This window comes from Pogoniulus pusillus, chromosome 1 (genome assembly GCF_015220805.1).
Source record: "Pogoniulus pusillus isolate bPogPus1 chromosome 1, bPogPus1.pri, whole genome shotgun sequence".
Lineage (NCBI taxonomy): Eukaryota > Metazoa > Chordata > Aves > Piciformes > Lybiidae > Pogoniulus > Pogoniulus pusillus.
This window is the reverse complement of record NC_087264.1, coordinates 20,401,494-20,421,718: the sequence shown is the minus strand read 5'-3', so window position 1 is coordinate 20,421,718 and position 20,225 is coordinate 20,401,494. Positions and strand designations below refer to the sequence as shown.

At 53.6% G+C, this 20,225-nt stretch overlaps 1 protein-coding gene across 13 annotated transcripts in view; it reads left to right on the top strand.

Moving 5' to 3' along the window:
- The first annotated feature begins 409 nt into the window (after nucleotides 1–409).
- Nucleotides 410–20,225, top strand: part of NIN (ninein) — a 118,442-nt gene continuing 98,626 nt past the window's right edge. For 10 of the 13 annotated variants that reach the window (XM_064143178.1, XM_064143112.1, XM_064143075.1 and 7 more), the window contains exons 1-2: nucleotides 411–485; nucleotides 7,691–7,894. In XM_064143178.1, coding sequence (XP_063999248.1) covers nucleotides 7,712–7,894 — 183 coding nt within the window. In that variant the 5' untranslated portion in view covers nucleotides 411–485; nucleotides 7,691–7,711. Of the gene's footprint in view, nucleotides 486–644; nucleotides 691–4,659; nucleotides 4,806–4,982; nucleotides 5,049–7,690; nucleotides 7,895–20,225 lie in introns of those variants that run through there. The other 3 variants (XM_064143085.1, XM_064143094.1, XM_064143105.1) reach the window with 3 other exon arrangements.

The window sequence follows — 20,225 nt, the reverse complement described above, 5'->3', positions numbered from 1 at the left end:
GTGAGAAGCCAGGTTGGTGCCATATTGGGGTGTGGGATAGCAGGGAGCCAAGTTGCTGCCATCCTTAAGGAGTGCCGCTCTCGGGTGCAGGATGCTGGGAATCAAAGTGATGTTGCCCTGGGGTGCAAGACAGTGGGGAGCCAGTGTGATGCCACCTGGGGAGCAGGACATCAGGGACTACAATGATGCCACCGGCGATGCTGCACAGCCTGTGGGACTCCCCCCCCACCCCCCTTCACCGCCCCCTGCGGTGCCGACCGCCGCCGGTGCCAGGCAAGGGGCGGTCCCGGGCGCACAAAGGCTGCCGGTTCACCCCGCCCCGGGGCTGTCCCGCAGTCCCCCTGGGGCCGCCCCCGAACCTTTGCCCAATAAACGCGGCCGCATTTGAACGCGGCACCTCCCCCGGTGCCCTTCCCGTTCCAGTGCTCTTCCGCACCGCTCCGCTGCGCCGCGCCCGAAGCTACCGGCACCGGCAGCCGCGCCGGGTGAGCCCGGGAGGGGAGTGAGGGCGGGATGGGGGAGGGGGGAATTTACCGGGACCCCAGGGGTGGGGGAGGGGGAGGCTTGGCTGCCGCCTCCGGTCCCTCCTCCGCGGGCGGTACCGGGGAGCAGCCCGCCCCTTCTTGGGGCTGCCACCGCGTGTGTCGGGAAACGGGACGGGACGGCGGGGGAGAGGGGGCGACGGGAGAGGTGGGTGCTGGGGAGAACGGGGGGGTATTGGAGGAGGAATGGGAGATGCCGGGGAGGGGTATGCTGGAAGAAAGGGGAACTGGAAAGGAGTTGGGGGGATGCTGGAAAGGAGGAAGAGGGAGTAACGGGAGGGGAAAGGCGATAGTGGAGGGGGGAAGGGGGAATACTGGAAATGAAGGGGGAGGATACTGGAAGGGAAAGAAGTATACTGGAAGGGAGAGGGGGGAGGCTGGAGGAAGCAGGGAGACGCTCAAGAGGGTAGGGGATACTGAAAAGGAGAGATGGGCAATGCTGTAAAGAGGAAAGAGGGAATAGTGTAAGGGGAAAGGGGATAGTGGAGAGGGGACACTGGGACGGAGGGATACTGGAAGGGAAGGGGGGAGGATGGAGAAAGTAGAGAGATGCTTGAGGGAAGGGGATACTGGAGAGGAAGGGGTGGGGGGCTGGAAAGAAGAGTGGGATACTGGAGGGGTGGAGAAGATGCTGAAAAGAAGGGGTTACTGGAGAGGACACAAGGGGGAATTGCTGGAAGAAGAAAGGGGAGATGCTAGAGAGAAGGAAGGGGGTGCTGCAGGAAGAGGGAGGTGTTGGAGGAAAGGACAAGGGTCTCATAGCTGTAGGGTGCAGTGAAGGTTTTGGGGTGTGGATGAGAGCAGAGTTGTGCCTGCATGGGTGGGGGCCATGTAAAAGCTTCCACCGTTTCTGCTAGTGGTCTTCACCCGGGTAGCAGCGGTCTGATGGGGCATCCTGCCAAGGCCATCCCTTCCTGTGGTACATCCCTATCTGTGTCCCATCCCTGGAGAGATGCTCCAAACACCCCAAAACACTGGGAATGGGGTTTGGACCAACTCTGTTTGGGCTGAGCTGAGGAAGCAGCAGGCTGTGGCTGGAGGAATTAATAACAGCAGTTGTTTTGTCATCGGCGGAGCACTTGCTGTCACCAAGGGTGGCAGACAGCATCTGCTGTCTGGTTGCAGACCGTGGGCCTGTCACATGTGGTGGGGTAAAGATGGAGCTGAGGCTGTGAGCCGTGAAAAGCCCCAAATCTACACCCTGGAAAGGGTGGGGGTGAGCTACTGGAGCTGGGTGCTCCATACAACTGGGTGTCACTTTAGGTTGGGTGCAAGGGTGTCCTTGTCCATGGCAGGGGTTTTGGAACTGCATGATCTTTAAGGTCCCTTCCAAACCAAGTCATTCTGTCAATCTGTGACTCTTCCCTTGCTGTCCGAACTGGGGGATGCTGGCGAGAAGCTCGGAGTTATCGCTGTGATTCAGCATCGTTATCGGAGCCGGTGCAGGACTGAGCTGGGTGGGAATTCCCAAATCCCTCCTTTCCTGGCGTCGCTGGATCAACCGCCAGCTCGCTTTGTTTACTTCAGCAATAATCAGCTTTGTGCCTTGGACCTTGGGCTTTTATCACACCTGGGGCTCCCCAAATCACCGAGCTGATGCCCCCCAGTCCAGCCCAGCTTCCAAAAATCAAACCAGATGGGCGCTTTGTTTTTTTTTTCCTTGGAAAGGAGAAGGCAGCTCCTTGAAAGACCCCATTACAATGCAAATCCCGGGCTGGCGTGAATATTCAAACCTCTGGGCTCCTTTTGAAGCCCTTTCCATCAATTTACGGCGCTTTGCTAAACCAGCTTGGCTAATGGAATCTCTTTCTCTCGGCTGACTTTAGGAGGGGTTAGAAGGTGGTTTTGGAGAGGTGGTGTTGAGGTGCAGCGCAGCAGGGCTGTGAAAATTATGACCACGCTCAATGGGGAGGAGGAACTGCCAGCTGTAGAGTTGACTTTGGTGACCCTTGGAGAGCCAGGCAATGCTGTGAAGTGATTTAGTGATATTTGGGGGCTTGGTTGGCTTTTTGTGGTGGTGTTTTCTTTTGTTGTTGGAGGTTTTTTTTTTTATTAGGGTTTTGGGGGGTTTTTTGTTTGGTTGTTATTTTTGTCTTTCCTTTGGTGTCTTGGTGAGAGCTTTTGTGGAACTGCTGCTCCCTGAGAGTCATATGTACATAGAGTGGTTTGGGCTGGAAGGGACCTTCAAGATCATCTAGTTCCAGCCCTCCTCTCATGGGCAGGGACACCTTCCACTAGACCAGGTTGCTTACAGCCTCACCCAGCCTGGCCCTGAACACCTTCAGGGAAGGGACATCCATGACCTCCCTGGGCAACCTGTTCCAGTGTCTCACCACCTGCGCTGTAAAGGCTTTATGGGCTGCCCAGGGAGGTGGTGGAGTCTCTGTCCCTGGAGGTGTTCAAGCAAAGCCTGGATGAGGCACTTAGTGCCATGGTCTGGTTGATTGGCTAGGGCTGGGTGCTAGGTTGGGCTGGATGAGCTTGAAGGTCTCTTCCAACCTGGTTGATTCTATGATTCTTTGAATATCCAGTCTAAATCTACCCTCTTCCAGCTTCAATCCGTGAGATAGGATTTTGCAGGGTGGGTTGAGCTTCAAACTCACTCTGACACAGGCAGCAGTGTGGGGGGTCGGTGGGTGTGCAGTAGCTTAAACACAGCTGCGATGGGTGAGATGGTTCATTCAGGGCAGGAGATAATGAGTTAGAAGGGACATCCCCAACTCCAGCTTTCAAGCAAGAGCTCAAGAGTTTGGTTTTGATAGCTGCTGGGAATCTTGTCATAAACCCTGCTCTTAATAATTGGGGTGCTGGTTGCTATTGCAGCTGTACTTGCATCACCCTGCTCATCCCAGGAGTAGAGGGAAGGACCTGCTCCTTTTAAGCTGGGTGGGTGCTACCAAATGGCTACTTTTTGGGGAGCAGGTGCTTATGTTTTGGAGGTGGCTGATTGGTTCTGCTCCACCAGGCACTTGCAGCTAATCGCTAGGCCCTCCTTTGAGTGGAGGCAATCAAGAGCAACAGCTGAAGCAATGTTTTCTTTCCTATCCTTTGCAGGAGATGACTTGCTTGAGGCCAGTGACTTATGGGAAGGGCTGGTTGGGGTGAAGGCAATGTAGCTCATAGCCATGTGCCCTGGAGGTGCAACCAAACAGAGCATCCCTGAGATCATACAATCATTTTGGTTGGAAAAGACCTTGAAGATCATGGAATTCAACCATACTCTAACTCTACCAAGGCTGGTGCTAAGCTATGTCCCTCAGCACCACATCTCCATGTCTTTCTAACACCTCCAGGGATGGGGATTCAACCACCTCCCTGGGCAGCCTGTTCCAGGGTTTGAGAAGCCCTTCAGTGAAGAAGTTTCTTCTAATACCATGAGATCTGCACGACCTGCATGTTGTGCAAACATGCTGTTTGCATTAACCCTGTTTTGAACCAAAAAAGTGCATGTTTCAAATCATCATGTCTCTACTTGGTGGTTGACCAGGTAGTCTGTGTCTTTGTGAGTTTGAGGAGAAAGCTTAGATGTTGATACTGATTGCAGGCACTTAATATGCAGAGTGGTAATTACTGTTTAAGCCTGCATTGTTTGAGTTAAATTTAGCTGGGAGTTGAGCCCTATCAAGCCTCTACATTCTGTGCCATGAAGGTTATCTGGATCTCAGGAGGCACTGGATTTAAAGGAAGGAAAGAAATGCTGGGGGGGGGGGGAACTTTTCAATCCTCAATGCTTTCTTGCTCAGGGCTCATGATAGGGAGAAGAGAAATAAAGAATAACGTGGTCATGACTCCAAGGAGTTGCCCCTTTCTGCACTGTCTGCTCAAGCTGGTCATTTTAGGGAGGGGGAGGATGTAACAGAAGGACAGCTATAAATCTGAACAAAGTGATGCCCTGTGCAGAGAACAACCCCTCTTTTCCTCGCAGAGGACCGGGGAGCCCATGCTCAGCTGCCGCCCACTCATTCTCCCCCCCCCTATTATCCTGCCAGCTCCTGGCTGCCCTCCTGCATCTCAGCTGCTGGTCCATCTGGAGCTGAGATGAAAGGCTGGGGTTTAATTCAGGCTTTGTGTTCCTCTTGTGTTTCCCCCCCCCCCGCCTCCCTCCTCCCCCTCTTAGCTCTTTCTTTGCTGCCACTCTCCCATCACCAACCTCAACGAGGCAGCTCCGGCACACGGGTGCGGAGGGCGGTTGGGCGCACTGGGTCCCTGATGTCAGTGACCTCATTATTTTGACTGCTGGGTGATGCCTCATGAGCTCATCAGGTAGGAAGGCTGCGTTTGGTGGTTGGTTGGTGGTTTGTTTTGTGGGTGGTTTGTTGGTTTTTGTTTCCCCCCCTTCCATTCTTGATGAGCTGCTGAATAATTCAGCCGGGAGTAGGCATCTTGGGTCACCTTGCGCAGCCGGCTGCGTGCTGGCGCTGCCTTCCTAAGATGGAGGTTGTGCAGGATGCCTGCAGGATCGCCTGGCTGCTGGCTGCTTGCTGTCCTTGACTGACAGACAGGTAGGTAGGTGAAGAGCAGTACCCTTCTTTATGCATTTTGGATGCTTTTTGAACTGGAAAGCTAAAATCCCCTTCCCCCAGGCTGCACGGCAGCAACTGGACCTCACCAAGCTATTGCGGAGCCCGGTTAGCTCCAGCCGTCCCTCACCATGGGGATGTGAGGCTTGCTGAAGCCACTGTGCCTGCACCAAAAACTCCCCCAGCCTGTAGGGTAGGTCTGGCTCTAGGCAGGGGACCATAGAACTGATGCTCTTCTCTGAGGATTGTGTGTTTCTTGCTGCTTTTACTGGGTTCCCTAGTGTCTCCTGCCTCAGCCCATCGGGACTTATCCAGGGTGAGGCTTTGGGTACATTTTGGGTATGTCTTCGGGTATCACACCAAGAGGAGGTGACCCCAATGCTCTTTCAGCATGGATGAATGAGGACACATTGGGAGATGATATTTAGCTCTCCATTCTAACTAGGGGAACTGGTTCTGGTGATGTGCAAGTAGGGACAGGTGCTGGAGAGGTCTCTGAGGGGCAGGAGGTGATTGATCCTGAAGAAGCTCAAATAAGCCTGGGAAGCTCCAGGGATTGGAGTTACCTTTGCTGCACGTTTTGGCTGTGAGTTTTGTGGTGGAAAAGGCTCTCCCCATACCAGTACCCAGCAGCTGCCACTACTGAGCCCCCTGGGTGCAGGTAGGGAATGGGGTTGCTGGTGTGAAAAACAAGTTTGTCTTCTGCTTGCAGACACCTGAGGTTTTGGGTGCTGATTCTTCCTTTGTGCCTTGTGATGAATGCAAGGCACAAAGGAATGTCTGCACCCTTCAGCACCCTCCACAGTACTTGGGTGCTTTGCTAAAGTAGCTCAAGAGACATCTGGGGAGGGTGGGAAAAAATGAGGACCCTGGGGGTGTAAGAGTCAAGTAGAGTGATATGAGGAGGGACTGTGGCCACTCTCTTACTGTCCTTGGCCATGTCGGCACAGAGAAAAGGCAGCCAGGCTGGGCTATTTCTGTCCTGTAGGCCCTAGGTGCTGCTTGGCACCAGCCCTGCATCCCTCAGCAGGCATGGGGGCCCAGTGCTGCTCTGCACTGGCATCTGCTTCTACAACCAGCAAAGTCAAGGACATGGCTACTGCAGTGTTTGCACTGGAGGCTTCCCAGTTCTCCAGCTATGGTGGTGGGATAGGCTGTTCTGCTTGCCCCTTGGCCACAGGGTGCTTGGACCAGCTGATGTGGTGGCTCACAATGCTCTTGGAGATCAGTGTGTTCCTTGAGGTCGTGGTGGTGGGCAGTAGGGTGAAATCAGGCTGCACCTTGCAGCTCCAGTTGTTCTGGGATGTCTGTAAGCACTGCTGGTGCCATGAGAACCCTGTGGTGATGGAGCCGTGGAACAAGCTGCCCGGAGAGGTTGTGGAGTTTCCTTGTCTGGAGAGATTCCAAACCCACCTGGACATTGTGATCCTAGGCAACCTGCCGTGAGTGCCCTTGCTTGAGCAGGAGGCTTAGACTGGATGATCTCTAGAGGTCTCTTCTAATCCTCATCAGTCTGTGATTCTGCCCCAAGCTAGGTTGGGTGAACAGATACCAGCTGAATCCTTCATTTTGGATAGGAAATTTCCCTCCCCAAACAGTTCCTGGGGCTGTGATGCTCTGCTTAGTGATGGGATGTGAGGGGAGGTGTTGACTTGGAGAAGATGAGAAAGCCCTTGGGTGAGTGATGGAGAAACCACCTGGGCTTTGTTTGCTGGTGCAACAAGCTAGATATGTTTCAGCTGTCTCCATTCTGGGCTCACCTCTGCTCCAGGGCTGAGGTTGCTGCCATCCTTAGTGTCCCTTCTCAAACCCTTCTTTGCCTTCTGACATAGTTTGTCCTAAAGTACCTAAAGAGCAGCAGTTCAGTGAGTGTCATGGGACTGGCAGTGACCCAAGGGGAATGTGTCCTCTCTAGGTGGCTTTGTGCTGGGGCTGTAGAGGAAAGCAGAGATGCTGCAAGCTGCCATCAACAAGGTTGATGGTATGTTGGCCACCCATACAAGCAGGAAAAGGAGTGTACCTGGTGCATGAATGCGTTTTGTGTCTATGGAGCGGGACGTACGTGGTGGCTCTCTGGTCTGAGGTGTTTGGGATGGTGGTTAGAGGCAGCAGTTGGGATCTTCTGCCCTCCCCACCACAGGCAGAGCCCTGGCTTTGCTTGCTGCCTCTGGGGAGGTGTTGCTGTTGAGATGGTTGTACCCTGACAAGGTAGATAAAGCATCACCTGGGAACCAATTCCCAGGTTGTGGAGCTCAAGGGAACAACTTTCCCTTGAAGCTCCTCAGATGCTTCATCTGAGCCAAATGAGCTGCTCATGGAGCCAGTGTGAAGTGGTGCACAGGGACCTGGAACCTGGGGCTGCCTTGCCACTGGAGCTGTCCCCACCTCGAGGGTTTGCTTTGCAGGCTTTCCTCCCCCATGATCTGCTGTGTGACCTCTGGCTTCACCCAGTGGGTGGAAGAGGTTGCAGGGGTGGTAGAGCACCAAGTTCATTTGATGCCAACAAAAAATGCACTAAGCAATCTTGTGCTCTGTGCGAGTACCTGTCCCTCTTCCAGCCCTTGAGGTTTTGCTCTATACATGCCATGGATGATGTGGTTGATGCTGACCAGCCTCATCTCTCCACAGGTTAGTGTGGCAGGCTATGGGATGGATGAGGCTGAGCAGGACCAGTATGAAGCTCGCCTCAAGGAACTCTTTGACAGCTTTGACAGCACGGGCACAGGGTCCCTGGGGCAGGAGGAACTCACTGACCTCTGCCACATGCTGCATCTTGAGGAGGTGGCCCCAGCACTGCAGCAGACCCTCCTCCAAGGCAACCTCCTAGGCAGGGTAAGTCTGGGGTGATGGTGGGGAGGATGATGGGGTCTGGGGCTTGGGAGCAAGGCAGCACCAAGAAGCTGCTTTGATACACGTGGGAGGGTGGTGGAAAGAGGCTTAATTTCTGAGTATCCAACATCCCTGAGGTTCTGAGGCTGCAAGACTTGCAACATGTGCCCCCCAGCACCACTAAGTACAGCTTCTGGCCTGGTTCACCTCCCCAAACCAGCTCACCAGGTGCTTGCAGAGCAATGGGGACCTAAAACCAGAGCTTGAGCCTGTGATTTATGTTGTCTTAAGCTGTAGTTAAACTGGTGAGGCCAGGTGAAGTCATGCACATTTCTCTGAAGCAGAGAACATTGTCCAGCTCCAGCAGTTGCTGGCTGAGCCACCTCTGTACAAGTCACCAGATATTGGTGTCCACACAGAGCTGTGCTTATCAACCCACCTAGGCTAGTGTTTTTGGGAGACCATAATCACAGGCTCACTGGATATTAGGGGTTGGAAGGGACCCAAAGAGATTGAGTCCAACCCCCCTGACAGAGCAGGACCATGCAATCTAGCTCAGGTCACACAGGAACACATCCAGACAGGCTTGGAAAGGCTTCAGAGAAGGAGACTCCACAACCTCTCTGGGCAGCCTGTGCCAGTGCTCTGGGACTCTTACAGGAAAAAAGTTCCCCCTTGTGTTGAGCTGGAACCTCCTGTGCTGCAGCTTCCATCCATTGCTCCTTGTCCTACCTCAGGGAGCAAGTGAGCAGAGCCTGTCCCCCCCCTGCTGACCTCCAGCCCTCAGGTGCTTATAAATATTTATTAAATTCCCTCTCAATCTTCTCTTCTCCAGACTAAACAGCCTCAGGGCCCTCAGCCTCTCCTCATAAGCCATGCCCTCCAGTCCCCTCATCATCCTCCTAGCCCTCCACTTGACCCTCTCCAGCAGATCCCTCTCCCTCTTTAACTGGGCAGCCCAAAACTGAAGGCAGTGCTGAAGCTGAGGTCTCACCAGGGCAGAGAAGCCTGTGTAGGAGAGCTGTGGCTGATGAGCACATGATGCTTTCCAAAATGATTGTACCATTGTAGGGTTAAATGCCAGGGTGTTGAGCAGAAGCTGCTCCACCTTAGGAAGACCTCCTGTTCAGCATGGATGTCCTTGTCCTCCTGTGTTACCTTCTTCCCAGCACGATGTGCTTGGGATGCTTCCACTAAAATCATCCTGGCTGCTAGGTTGGACTGGATGAGCTTGGAGGTCTCTTCCAACCTGGTTGATTCTATGATCCTGAAATCTCATCATTGCTTGTTAAGATCAGAAGATGCAGAGCAGGGCAGCCAGAGATCTTGACAGATGTGGGCTAAGCAGCCACCCCAAATCTACTGTCCTATCAAGCTGCAGCTTTCACAAACAAAATAATTCCTCTAATGAACTAATCCTCCTCTTCCTCTGCTGACAGCATGAGTGGCTACAGATGGAGTTTTCTGACTTTGGAGCTGCAGAGCAGTCTGAGTACTGGAGACTCTTCCATGCAGCTTAGTTGTCTGGCTTTGCTGTTTGTGGGATGGTGGCAGAGAGAGGGATGAGTGCTAAAGGTGAGGTGCTAAGAGCAGTGGTGCTCATGGTGGAGGTAAAGTGAAATTTAAGGTAGCAAAGAACAGGTTGTCCAGAGTTTAAACTGGCAGAGGGAAGATTGAAACTGGATGTTAGGGAGAAGCTCTTTCCAGTGAGGGTGGTGTGACACTGGAAGTGGTTACCCAGGGAGGTTGTGGATGCTCCCTCCCTGGAGGTGTTCAAGGCCAGGCTGGATGAGGCCTTGAGTTACCTGGTCTAATGGAAGGTGTCACTGCCTATGGCAGGGGGTTGGAACTAGATGATCTTTAAGGTCCTTTCCAGCCCAAACCACTCCATGAATCTCTTAAAGAGCCCAATGCTACCAAAACCTCTCTGTTAAAGCATCTGGGCTTGGAAGAGATCTCCAGAGGGCCCTTCCAACCCCTACCAGTCTATCACAGAATCAGTCAGGGTTGGAAGGGACCACAAGGAGCATCTAGTTCCAACCCCCCTGCCATGGGCAGGGACACCTCACACTACAGCAGGCTGGCCACAGCCTCAGCCAGCCTGGCCTTAAACACCTCCAGCCATGGGGCCTCAACCACCTCCCTGGGAAACCCATCCCGGCCTCTCACCACTCTCATGCTCAACAACTTCCTCCTCATGTCCAGCCTGAATCTCTCCACCTCCAGCTTTGCTCCATTCCCCCCAGTCCTGTCACTCCCTGAGAGCCTAAAAGGTCCCTCCCCAGCTTTTTTGGAGGCCCCCTTCAGATCCTGGAAGGCCACAAGAAGGTCACCTGGGAGCCTCCTCTTCTGCAGCCTGCACAGCCCCAACTCTTTCAGTCTGTGCTCACAGCAGAGCTGCTGCAGCCCTCTGAGCATCCTCCTGGCCCTTCTCTGGATATGCTCCAGCACATCCACATCCCTTTTGTAATGAGGGCTCCAGACCTGGATGCAGTACTTCAGGTGGGGGTCTATGATTCCAAGTGCTGGCTCGTGTTCACCCCATCCCAGCCAGGAGCAACATCCCTGTGAGCTTGTCCCAGAGCACACAATCACAGAATGGTGGGGGTGGGAAGGGACCTTTGGAGGTCATCGAGTCCAGCTGTTCTGCTAGAGCAATGTTCACCTCTGGCATTTTGGTGGGTTTGGAATGACTTTGGAGATGGACACTCTGCCACTTCTCTAGGAGACCCAAACCATCCCAAGGAGCATTTTTATTTCTTTGCCCCCTTTTTATCTTTTGGGCATGGATCTTGCTGACAAGCCCTCAGTTCAAGAGGGACAAAGTGCTGCTTGAGCGAGTGCAGCACAGAGCCACAAGGATGATGAAGGGAATGGAACATCTCTCTGAGGAGAGCCTTAGGGAGCTGGGGCTGTGCTGCTGGGAGAGGAGGAGACTGAGAGGTGACCTCATCAATGGTTATAAGTAGGTAAAGGATGAGTGCCAGGAGGCTGGAGCCAGGCTCTGCTGGGTGATGCCCAATGACAGGACAAGGGGCAATGGGTGGAAGCTGAGCCGTAGGAAGCTTCATATAAACACGAGGAAGAATTCTTTCCCTGTGAGGGTGACAGAGCACTGGAACAGGCTGCCCAGGGGGGTTGTGGAGTCTCCCTCTCTGGAGATATTCCTAACCCACCTGGATGCGTTCCTGTGTGATCTGGTCTAGGAGATCCTGCTCTGGCAGGGGAGGTTGGACTGGATGAGCTTCCTAGGTCCCTTCCAGCACCTGACATATTCTCTGTGTGACAAGCTACAACCTGAACATCAGAGCCACCTTTGTCTCCAGCCTCTGCTGCCATCTCCCCAGCGCTTGTGCTCGTTAGCAGCAGCAATGGTCCGTGTCGGAGCGAGCCTGCTTTAATCACCGCCGGGATCCTCTGGGTTTCCTAGGAAGCACGTCGGGAGAATCAGCAGCAAACATGTTGCTCCCTCAGCCCAGGCTCCTTGCACCTGCCCCACCGGCTCCTCCACGCAGATGGTCTCTCTCAGCAGCTTTTGTTCGGCTGCACTTGCAAGAGACTGGGATTTATGGGAGGGTCACCGGGGAGAGGGGGGTGAGGAGAGGGATGGTTTTGTCTGCTGAGGGGCGACCCGGTGGGGGCCACGTGCTTGCCTTTGTGCTGGGGGCTTCGCTCCGGGCATGAATGCGCCGGGATGGGGCTGCTGGGCTGGGAGCTGCAGCCTCAGTGAGGGGCTGCGTGTGCTGCTTTCCCCCTCTCTCCCCACTCCCTGCTCTGTGGGATGCTTTGGGGATGACCCTGGGCAGGCTATCTCCAGGGGCTGGCAGGGCTCTGTGAATCCTGCCCTGGCTCCTGGCAGAGCCAAACCATCCCAGCACTGCTCTCCAGGCGCAGTTGCGTGCAGAGGTGACGCACGCAGCCATTCCTGGGATTCCTCAGCAAGGCTGTTCCCTGCTTGTGCTTGGCTGTGGGGCCGTGGAACCATAGGATTGGTTCAGCTGGGAAAGGCCTTTCACAGAGTCACAGAATTAAGCAGGTTGGAAAAGACCTCTAGGAACGTGGAGTCCAACTCTTACAGGCTGCCCTTCTGGCTGTGTCTCAGGGGGGCAGTACCCACTAATTGGTAGCTCATGTGGAGTGGTGTCTTGCAGGCAGTGCTCATGGACTGTGGTAATGACACTGGGTATGTGATGGATTTGTATTATTTTGGGGGATTGTTGTTTTAGTTAGTTTTTTAGAGACCACCTGCAGTGCTGGGGCCAGCTCTGGAGTCCCCAGCACAGGTGAGACATGGACCTGTTGAAGTAGGGCTAGGGGAAGCCACAGCAATGATGGGAGGGCTGGAATGCCTCTGAAAGAGTTGAGGTTGTTCAGCCTGGAGAAGAGGAGGCTCCAGGGAGACCTGCTGGTGACCTTTCTGTGATTAAAGTGGCTGACCAGAAAGCTGGGGACAGGCTTTGAGCAGGACCTGTTGTCACAGAATCATAGAATCAACCCGGTTGGAAGACACCTCAAGATCATCCAGTCCAACCAATCAACCAGACCATGGCAATAAGTGCCCCAGCCAGGCTTGGCTTCAGCACCTCCAGGGAAGGCAACTCCACCACCTCCCTGGGCAGCCCATTCCAATGCCAATCACTCTCTCTGACAACAACTTCCTCCTAACATCCAGCCTAGACTTCCCCTGGCACAACTTGAGACTGTGTCCCCTTGTTCTGTTGCTGGTTGCCTGCCAGAAGAGCCCAACCCCACCTGGCTACAGCCTCCCTTCAGGTAGCTGTAGACAGCAATGAGCTCTGCCCTGAGCCTCCTCTTCTCCAGGCTGCACACCCCCAGCTCCCTCAGCCTCTCCTCGTAGGGCTGTGCTCCAGGCCCCTCACCAGCTTTGTCGCCCTTCTCTGGACATGTTCCAGTATCTCAACATCTCTCTTGAATTGAGGAGCCCAAAACTGGACTCAAGTTACTCAAGGTGTGGCCTGAGCAGTGCTGAGCACAGGGGCAGAATAACCTCCCTTGTCCTGCTGGCCACACTGGTCATGAGGCAGGCCAGGATGCCATTGGCCTTCTTGGCCACCTGGGCACACTGCTGGCTCATGTTCAGCTACTATCTACCAGCACCCCCAGATCCCTGGCAGTTGATGGTTTGAACCAAAAGAGGGAGATTCAGACTGGAGAGAAGAAAGTCATTTTTTGCAGTGAGGGTGGTGAGAGCCTGTCCCAAGCTGCTCAGAGAAGTGGTAGGTGCCCTGTCCCTGGAACCATTCCAGGTCAGGTTGCCTGGGGCTCTGAGCAACCTGCTCTAGTTGCAGACGTCCCTGCTTACTGGAGGGGAGGTGGGGTTGGGCTAGATGACTTTCAAAGGTCCCCTCCAACTCAAACTACTTTATGATTCTATAATATGCAGTGACCTGGAGTTAAGTTGGGCACCATCAGACTCTGCACAAGGACTGCCTGTCCTTCACGCTGCCCTCAGGCAAGGACAGGCAGCTCAGGTTTCACCCTGTGCCAGTTCATTACCAAGCCTGCAGTAAAGACAGCAGTCTGGGGTTTCACTCACCAGCTTCTTTCTCTGCTTTGGCTGGTGACCTCTTGCAAATATCCTCCCTCTGAGCCCTCTGTGATGCTGCTCCCCTTGATGTGCAGCAACTCTCTCCCTGCCAGGCAGGAGACTTGGTTGCAAGGTTGCTCTGTTCCTGCGTCTTCCCCACTTGCAACTTTCTGGCTGCTGCTGCTGCAGGAGTTTACAAGCAGGCACATGGCTTTGGGAAAAGGACTGAGCTAGAAGATCAAGGGGAAGGGGGAGGTGGAAGGAGCCACTGGTGCTGGTTTGCCCCAGAGAGGCAGGACTTGCAGACTACGTGTCCCTGCGATGCAAAGCAGCAGTGAGAAGCAGCAGGTAGCTTGGCACATGGTTGCTCTCTTTCTAGTGCTAATAAGTCATGGTTTCATAGGAAAGGTGCTTTCAAGCAGGTGTCAAGACTGCTCAGAGGTGCTGGTGATGCTCAGCAGCTTGGCTGATCCCAGATTCCCATGGGGAAATCCCTGATTCCTGTTGACTTGCCACTGTTTAACTCGTTCTGTGAAAATTCTCTTCTGCCAGGGAGTTAGCATGCCCCAAGCACTGGGCTGAGCCCTGGTCTTGCAGTGGGGTTTGCAGGGACCTGCCAGCTCTTGTGCTGCTCTTCAAAGCCTTCTGTGAGCAGAGTTCCCAATCCTTCAAATCCACCCAAGCAAGTGAAAAGAGCTTTAAGGCTTTCCATACCCCAGCAGTAGTTTGCTTCTCTGGATTCTTCTGCTTGATGATTGTAAAGCTTTTGGGCTGGTTTGAGTGGCTGAGGCTGCTCTCCAGAAGAGTATAGGATGGTGCTTTGTGTGTCACTGCAGCTGTAGTGCTTCTCTCCCCAGGGCTGGCCAGGACCATCCAACACCAAGCTGGGAGCATGTGTTGATCTGTTAGAGGGTAGGAGGGCTCTGCAGAGGGACCTTGACAGGCTGCATAGGTGGGCACAGTCCAATGCCATGAGTTTCAACATGGCCAAGTGCCAGATTCTGCACTTTGGCCACAACAACCCCATGCAGTGCTACAGACGGGGGACAGAGGTAGGGGTGGGGGTCACTTACAACCCAAACCATTCTATGAATCAGTGAATCTCCAGAGGTCACTTCCAACCTGCACCATGGTGGGATTAAATGGGATTGCAAGGAAAGAACAAGTTAAAGCTACAGGCTAGGATCAGAGTGGCTGGAGAGCAGCCAGGCAGTAAGGGACCTGGAGTGCTGGTAGACAGCAGCTGAACATGAGCCAGCAGTGTGCCCACGTGGCCAAGAAAGCCAATGGTATCCTGGCCTGGATCAGGAACAGTGTGGCCAGCAGCACCAGGGAAGTCCTTCTGCCTCTGTACTGGCACTGGTTAGGCCACACCTTGAGTTCTGTGTCCAGTTCTGGGCCCCTCAATTTAAGAAAGATATTGAGGTACTGGAATGAGGCTGGTGAAGGGCCTGGAGCACAGCCCTACAAGGAGCAGCTGCAGGAGCTGGGGTTGTTTAGCCTGCAGAAGAGGAGTCTCAGGGGTGACTTCATTGCTCTCTACAGCTACCTGAAAGGAGGTTGTAGCCAGGTGGGTTTGGTCTCTCCTGTCAGGCACCCAGCAACAGAACAAGGGGACAGTCTCACGTTGTGCCAGGGCAAGTTCAGGCTGGACATTAGGAAAACTTTCTTCACACCAAGAGTGATTGGCTGATTGGCATTGGAATGGGCTGCCCAGGGAGGTGGTGGAGTCACCATCCCTGGAGGTGTTTAACAGGAGGCTGGATGAAGCACTTAGTGCCATGGGTTAGATAATTAGAAGAGTTTGGTGATACATTGGAGTCAATGATCTTAGAGGTCTCTTCCAATCTGGTTAGTTCTGTGATTCTAGTGGGGATATCCTTGAGGCAAAAACACAAATGAAGGATATCAGTGTGGACTTGTTGCCTGTTGTGGGCTGTTGCAGCCCTGCAAGTGACACCCTGGAAGAGTGTGCTGTCATGCAGGCTGGAGAATTGGGTGGAGAGGCATCTCATGAGGTTCAGCTACGGTGAGTAAAGGATCCTGTGTTTGGGGAGAAATAGCTACCTGCACCAGTGCAGGTGCAGGGTGACCTGCTGGAAAGCAGCTGTGAAGAAGAGGACCTTGGGAGTGCTGGTGGATGACAAGCTCATTGTGAGCCAGCAGTGTGCTCTTGTGGCCAAGAAGGTGGATTCAGAAGAGTGTGGCCAGCAGGTCGAGGGAGATTCTCCTCCCCCTCAGCTCTGCTCTATTGAGGCCAGATCTGGGATCCCCAGGTCAAGAGATACAGGGAAACTGCAGCAAAGTGTTCAGTGGAGACTCCAAAGATGCTGAGGGGACTGGAGGCTATCTGTGAGGGGGAAAGGCTGAGAGACCTGAGGCTGTTGAGCCTGGAGAAAAGCAGCCTGAGAGGGCATCTGATTAATGTCGATCAGCATCTGAAGGTCAAGAGGATGGGACCAGACTCTTTCCAGTGTTGCCCAGTGACTGGACAAGGGGCAGTGGCCACAACCTGGAACCCAGGGCCACGAAGGTGCTCAGAGGGCTGTGTTCAAAGGTTCAGCCTTTGTCAGACTGGATGATCTTGGAGGTCTCTTCCAACCTGGTTGATTCTATGGTTCACATCTGCAGCCCCCAACACAGGAAGGACATGGAACTGTTGGAGCCAGTCCAGAGGAGGCCACTAAGATGCTGAGAGGGCTGCAGCAGCTCCGCTATGAGGACAGGCTACCAAGAGTTGGGTCTCTGCAGCCTGGAGAAGAGAAGGCTTCCAGGAGACCTTGGAGTGGCCTTCCAGTATCTGAAGGGGACTACAGGAAGGCTGGGGAGGGACTATTGACAAGGTCTTGTAATGACAGGGCGAGGAGGAATGGGTTTAAAGTGGCAGAGGGGAGATTGAAAGTGGATGTTAGGGAAAAGTTCTTTGAAGTGAGAGTGGTGAGACACTGGCACAGGTTGCCCAGGGAGATTATGGAGCACCTTCTGTGTTTCTCTGCTCCACAACCTCCCTGGAGGTGTTCAAAGCCAGGTTGGATGAGGCCTTGAGCGACCTGTTCTAGTAGGAGGTGTCCCTGCCTGTGGCAGGGGGTTGGAACTGGCTGAGCTTTGAGGTCCCTTCCAACCTAAACCATTCTATGATTCTAAGTTCCATCTGAGCATGAGGAAGGACACTGCTAGGGAGCAGCAGCAACAGGCTGCTTTGCCCTGGCTCTTACTTGAGCAGAACTTTCACTTGACTGTTTTGCATTTCTAAGTGCTGTGGGTACAGACTTGCAGCAGCCACAGTCAAAGGTGCAGCACAGACACTGTTGTTCCTTGTTATCTGGTTTGAGAGATTTCCTGAAGAAAAATATTCTCTTGGGCTCCCCAGTTGAAGAGGAACAGGGATCTGATGAATAAGGTCCTGTGGAGGACTACGAGGATGATGAGGGGACTGGAGCACTGCCTGATGAGGAGAGGCTGAGGGACCTGGGGCTGCTTAGTCTGGAGAAGAGAAGACTGAGAGGGGATTTAATCAATGTTTGTAAACATCTGCGGGCTGGGAGTCAGGAGGGGGGACAGGCTCTGCTCACTGCTCCCTGGGATAGGACAAGGAGCAATGGATGGAAGCTGCAGCACAGGAGCTTCCAGCTCAACACAAGGGGAACTCCTTTCCTGTAAGGGTCCCAGAGCACTGGCACAGGCTGCCCAGAGAGGTTGTGGAGTCTCCTTCTCTGGAGCCTTTCAAGGCCTGTCTGGATGTGTTCCTATGTGACCTGAGCTAGGTCTTGCTCTGTCAGAGGGGCTGGACTCGATGATCTTTTTGGGTCCCTTCCAACCCCTGACATCCTGTGAGCCTGTGATCTACCAGCTCGGGTTACAGCCCTAGAGTTTGGTGCTGCTGCTCAGAAGGTGTTTGTGGGACCCCTCTGAGCTGCCTCTGTGCTGCTGCTTTGCATTTTAAATCCTGCTGTGCAGCAGAGAGCAGCAGTGACAGTGTGGGCTGAAGGATGGTCACCTCCTGCCCCGCAGACTAATCTTCCATGGGTTCCTCTGGTGACCTGGTGGTCATGGTAAAATTGCTCTGTGGGCTCCACACCAGAGCCATCTGTCCCTTAAGCAGCTGCAGCAGTGAGAGCCCAGCCCCTCCTCTGCTCGTTCAAGGCCTTGAGCAAGCCTGGTTGAGAGGTGTCCCTGGCCATGGCAGGAAGGCTGGAGCAGATGACCTCAGATTGATTCCAGCCAAAGCTGTTCTGTGATCATTCCTTCACCCCCTTGGTTGTTGGTGCTTCTTCTAGAACAGGGTACATGTTAGGGCTGCTCTTTGCACCTGCCTGGGTGTTTTTTACTGTGCTCTGTAATTTAGTGCTTTCAGGAGTGATGCAAAGTGATTTACTTTCATCTTGCTGCCTTGAGGTCCCATCCGAAGGCAGCACCCAGCTGAAGGACCTGCTCTTTTCCCCCCTGTGGCTGTCATCACTGTTCCCATCCTGAGAAGATCCCATGGGGAAGGGGACCTGTTATTCCAACACTCTCATCTTTTATTCATCCTCATTTAGTCTAAATGTCAAGTTTGGGTTTTTTTTCCATCAGGCAAATTCTCCTATCTCTCTAAAGTGTCCTTTTTGAAGTATAGCAGCCCTCGGAAACGAATGGCAGCAATTAGCATTCAGATGAAGGCATCCCTGACAAGCTGCTTTGCTGAACGTATTCCTAACTACTTAATTACTCCATGTTTAGAACCTTAGGGCTGATTTGTGCTGCCTGAGATATGGGATGAGATGTTCTCTTGCACAGGGGTCCCATGGCTGAGCCCCCAGCTCTGCCATCATAGAATCAACCAGGTTGGAAGAGACCTCCAAGATCATCCAGCCCAACCTAGCACCCAGCCCTATCAAAACAACCAGACCATGGCACTAAGTGCCCCAGCCAGGCTTGGCTTCAACACCTCCAGGGGTGGTGACTCCACCTCCCTGGGCAGCCCATTCCAATGCCAATCACTCTCTGTGAAGAACTTCCTCCTAACATCCAGCCTAGACTTCCTCTGGCACAACTTGAGACTGTGTCCCCTTCTTCTGTTGCTGGTTGCATGGCAGAAGAGGCCAACCCCACCTGGCTGCAACCTTCCTTCAGGTAATTGTAGACAGCAATGAGGTCTGCCCTGAGCCTTCTCTTCTCCAGGCTGCACACCTCCAGCTCCCTCAGCCTCTCCTCACAGGGCTGTGCTCCAGGCCTCTCACCAGCTTTGGTGCCCTTCTCTGGACACCTTCCAATATCTCAACATCTCTCTTGAATTGAGGAGCCCAGAACTGGACACAGCACTCAAGGTGTGGCCTGAGCAGTGCTGAGCACAGGGGCAGAATAACCTCCGTTGTCCTGCTGGCCACTCTGCTCCTGATCTGGACCAGGATGCCATTGGTTCTTCTGGGCACACTGCTGGCTTCATCTTCAGCCTACTATCTACCAGTACCCCCGGGTCTCTCTGCCTGCCTGCTCTCCAGCCACTTACACGCTGTGAGCATATAGGTGTTGCTTTGGGCTAACTCAGCCTTGCAGACAAGCTGGCAAACTGCAGATGTGGGGTTTGCTGCTTGTGCCCTCCCCACAAGCAGCATTAAAATCCCTGCCCCAACCATCTCCTGCACTTTGTGGTGGGTTCACAGCTATCCACTCTACCCGCAACAGCAGCCTCAGTGGGTTCCTTAAATTCAAAATCTCCTGTTGAGTGCAACAAAAATTCTCCCAAGATTTATTTAGCCAGAAGAAATGGTAGCAGCCAGCTCTGCCTTGCTGCTGACCCATGTCAAATAGCTTCCCCAGCTGTCCCCAAGCTTCCGTTCTGCCCCCACCCCCCCAGGGCTGGAATTGCTGACATTCCCCGGCATGGCTGTGAAGGATGCTCCAGCCCCTTTCCAACTGCTGCGGCGGTAAGGCAGGAGGCTTTCCAGGAAAAAAAACAGATGGAAGTGAGGAGGAAAAAAAATAGACCCAGTGGTAAGATTGTCTCTCCTTATTTTTCTCCTAACCACACTCCAGACCTTATATTTCCAGTCTAGCCCAAGCAGAGCTGCAGCAGGCAGGAGCCAGGGCAGGGCTGTCCTGGAAAGGGTGCAGCTTTCTGCCTTCCGCTTTGGAAAGTGTTTTCTGAAGCTTAATTAGGGTACCAGAATGTTTGCAGAACTCTCTTATCACTGGTCAGGGCTGAGATCTTGCTGTAGGAGCCACTGCCCCTGGGCAAGCAATCTCACATGATGGAGATTCATAGAATGGTTTGGGTTGGAGAGGACCTTAAAAATCATCTAGTTCCAAGCCCCACTGCCATGGGCAGGGGCACCTTCCACTGGACCAGATTGCTCAGGGCCTCACCCAAGCTGTCATAGAATCAACCGAGTTGGAAATGACCTCCAAGCTCATCCAGTCCAACCTATCACCCAGCTCTATCCAATCAACTAGACCATGGAACAGGCATCCACAATCTCCTTGGGCAACCTGGTCCATATGCTCCTTGGTCTTCTGGATATGTCATTTCAGGCTTCCCGCTTGATGGGGGCAGAACCCTAGAGACAACCAATGCATTACAGCAAAGGCTTTGAGTTGCTCTGTGATAGCAGTCATCTTTTCTCTGGGCTCAAAGGTTCAGGCTTTCTTGGACTGGGTGATCTTGGAGGTCTCTTCCAACCTGGTTGATTCTATGATTCACTTCTGCAGCCCCCAACACAAGAAGGACATGGAACTGTTGGAGCCAGTCCAGAGGAGAGCCACGAAGATGCTCAGAGGGCTGCAGCAGCTCTGCTATGAGGACAGGCT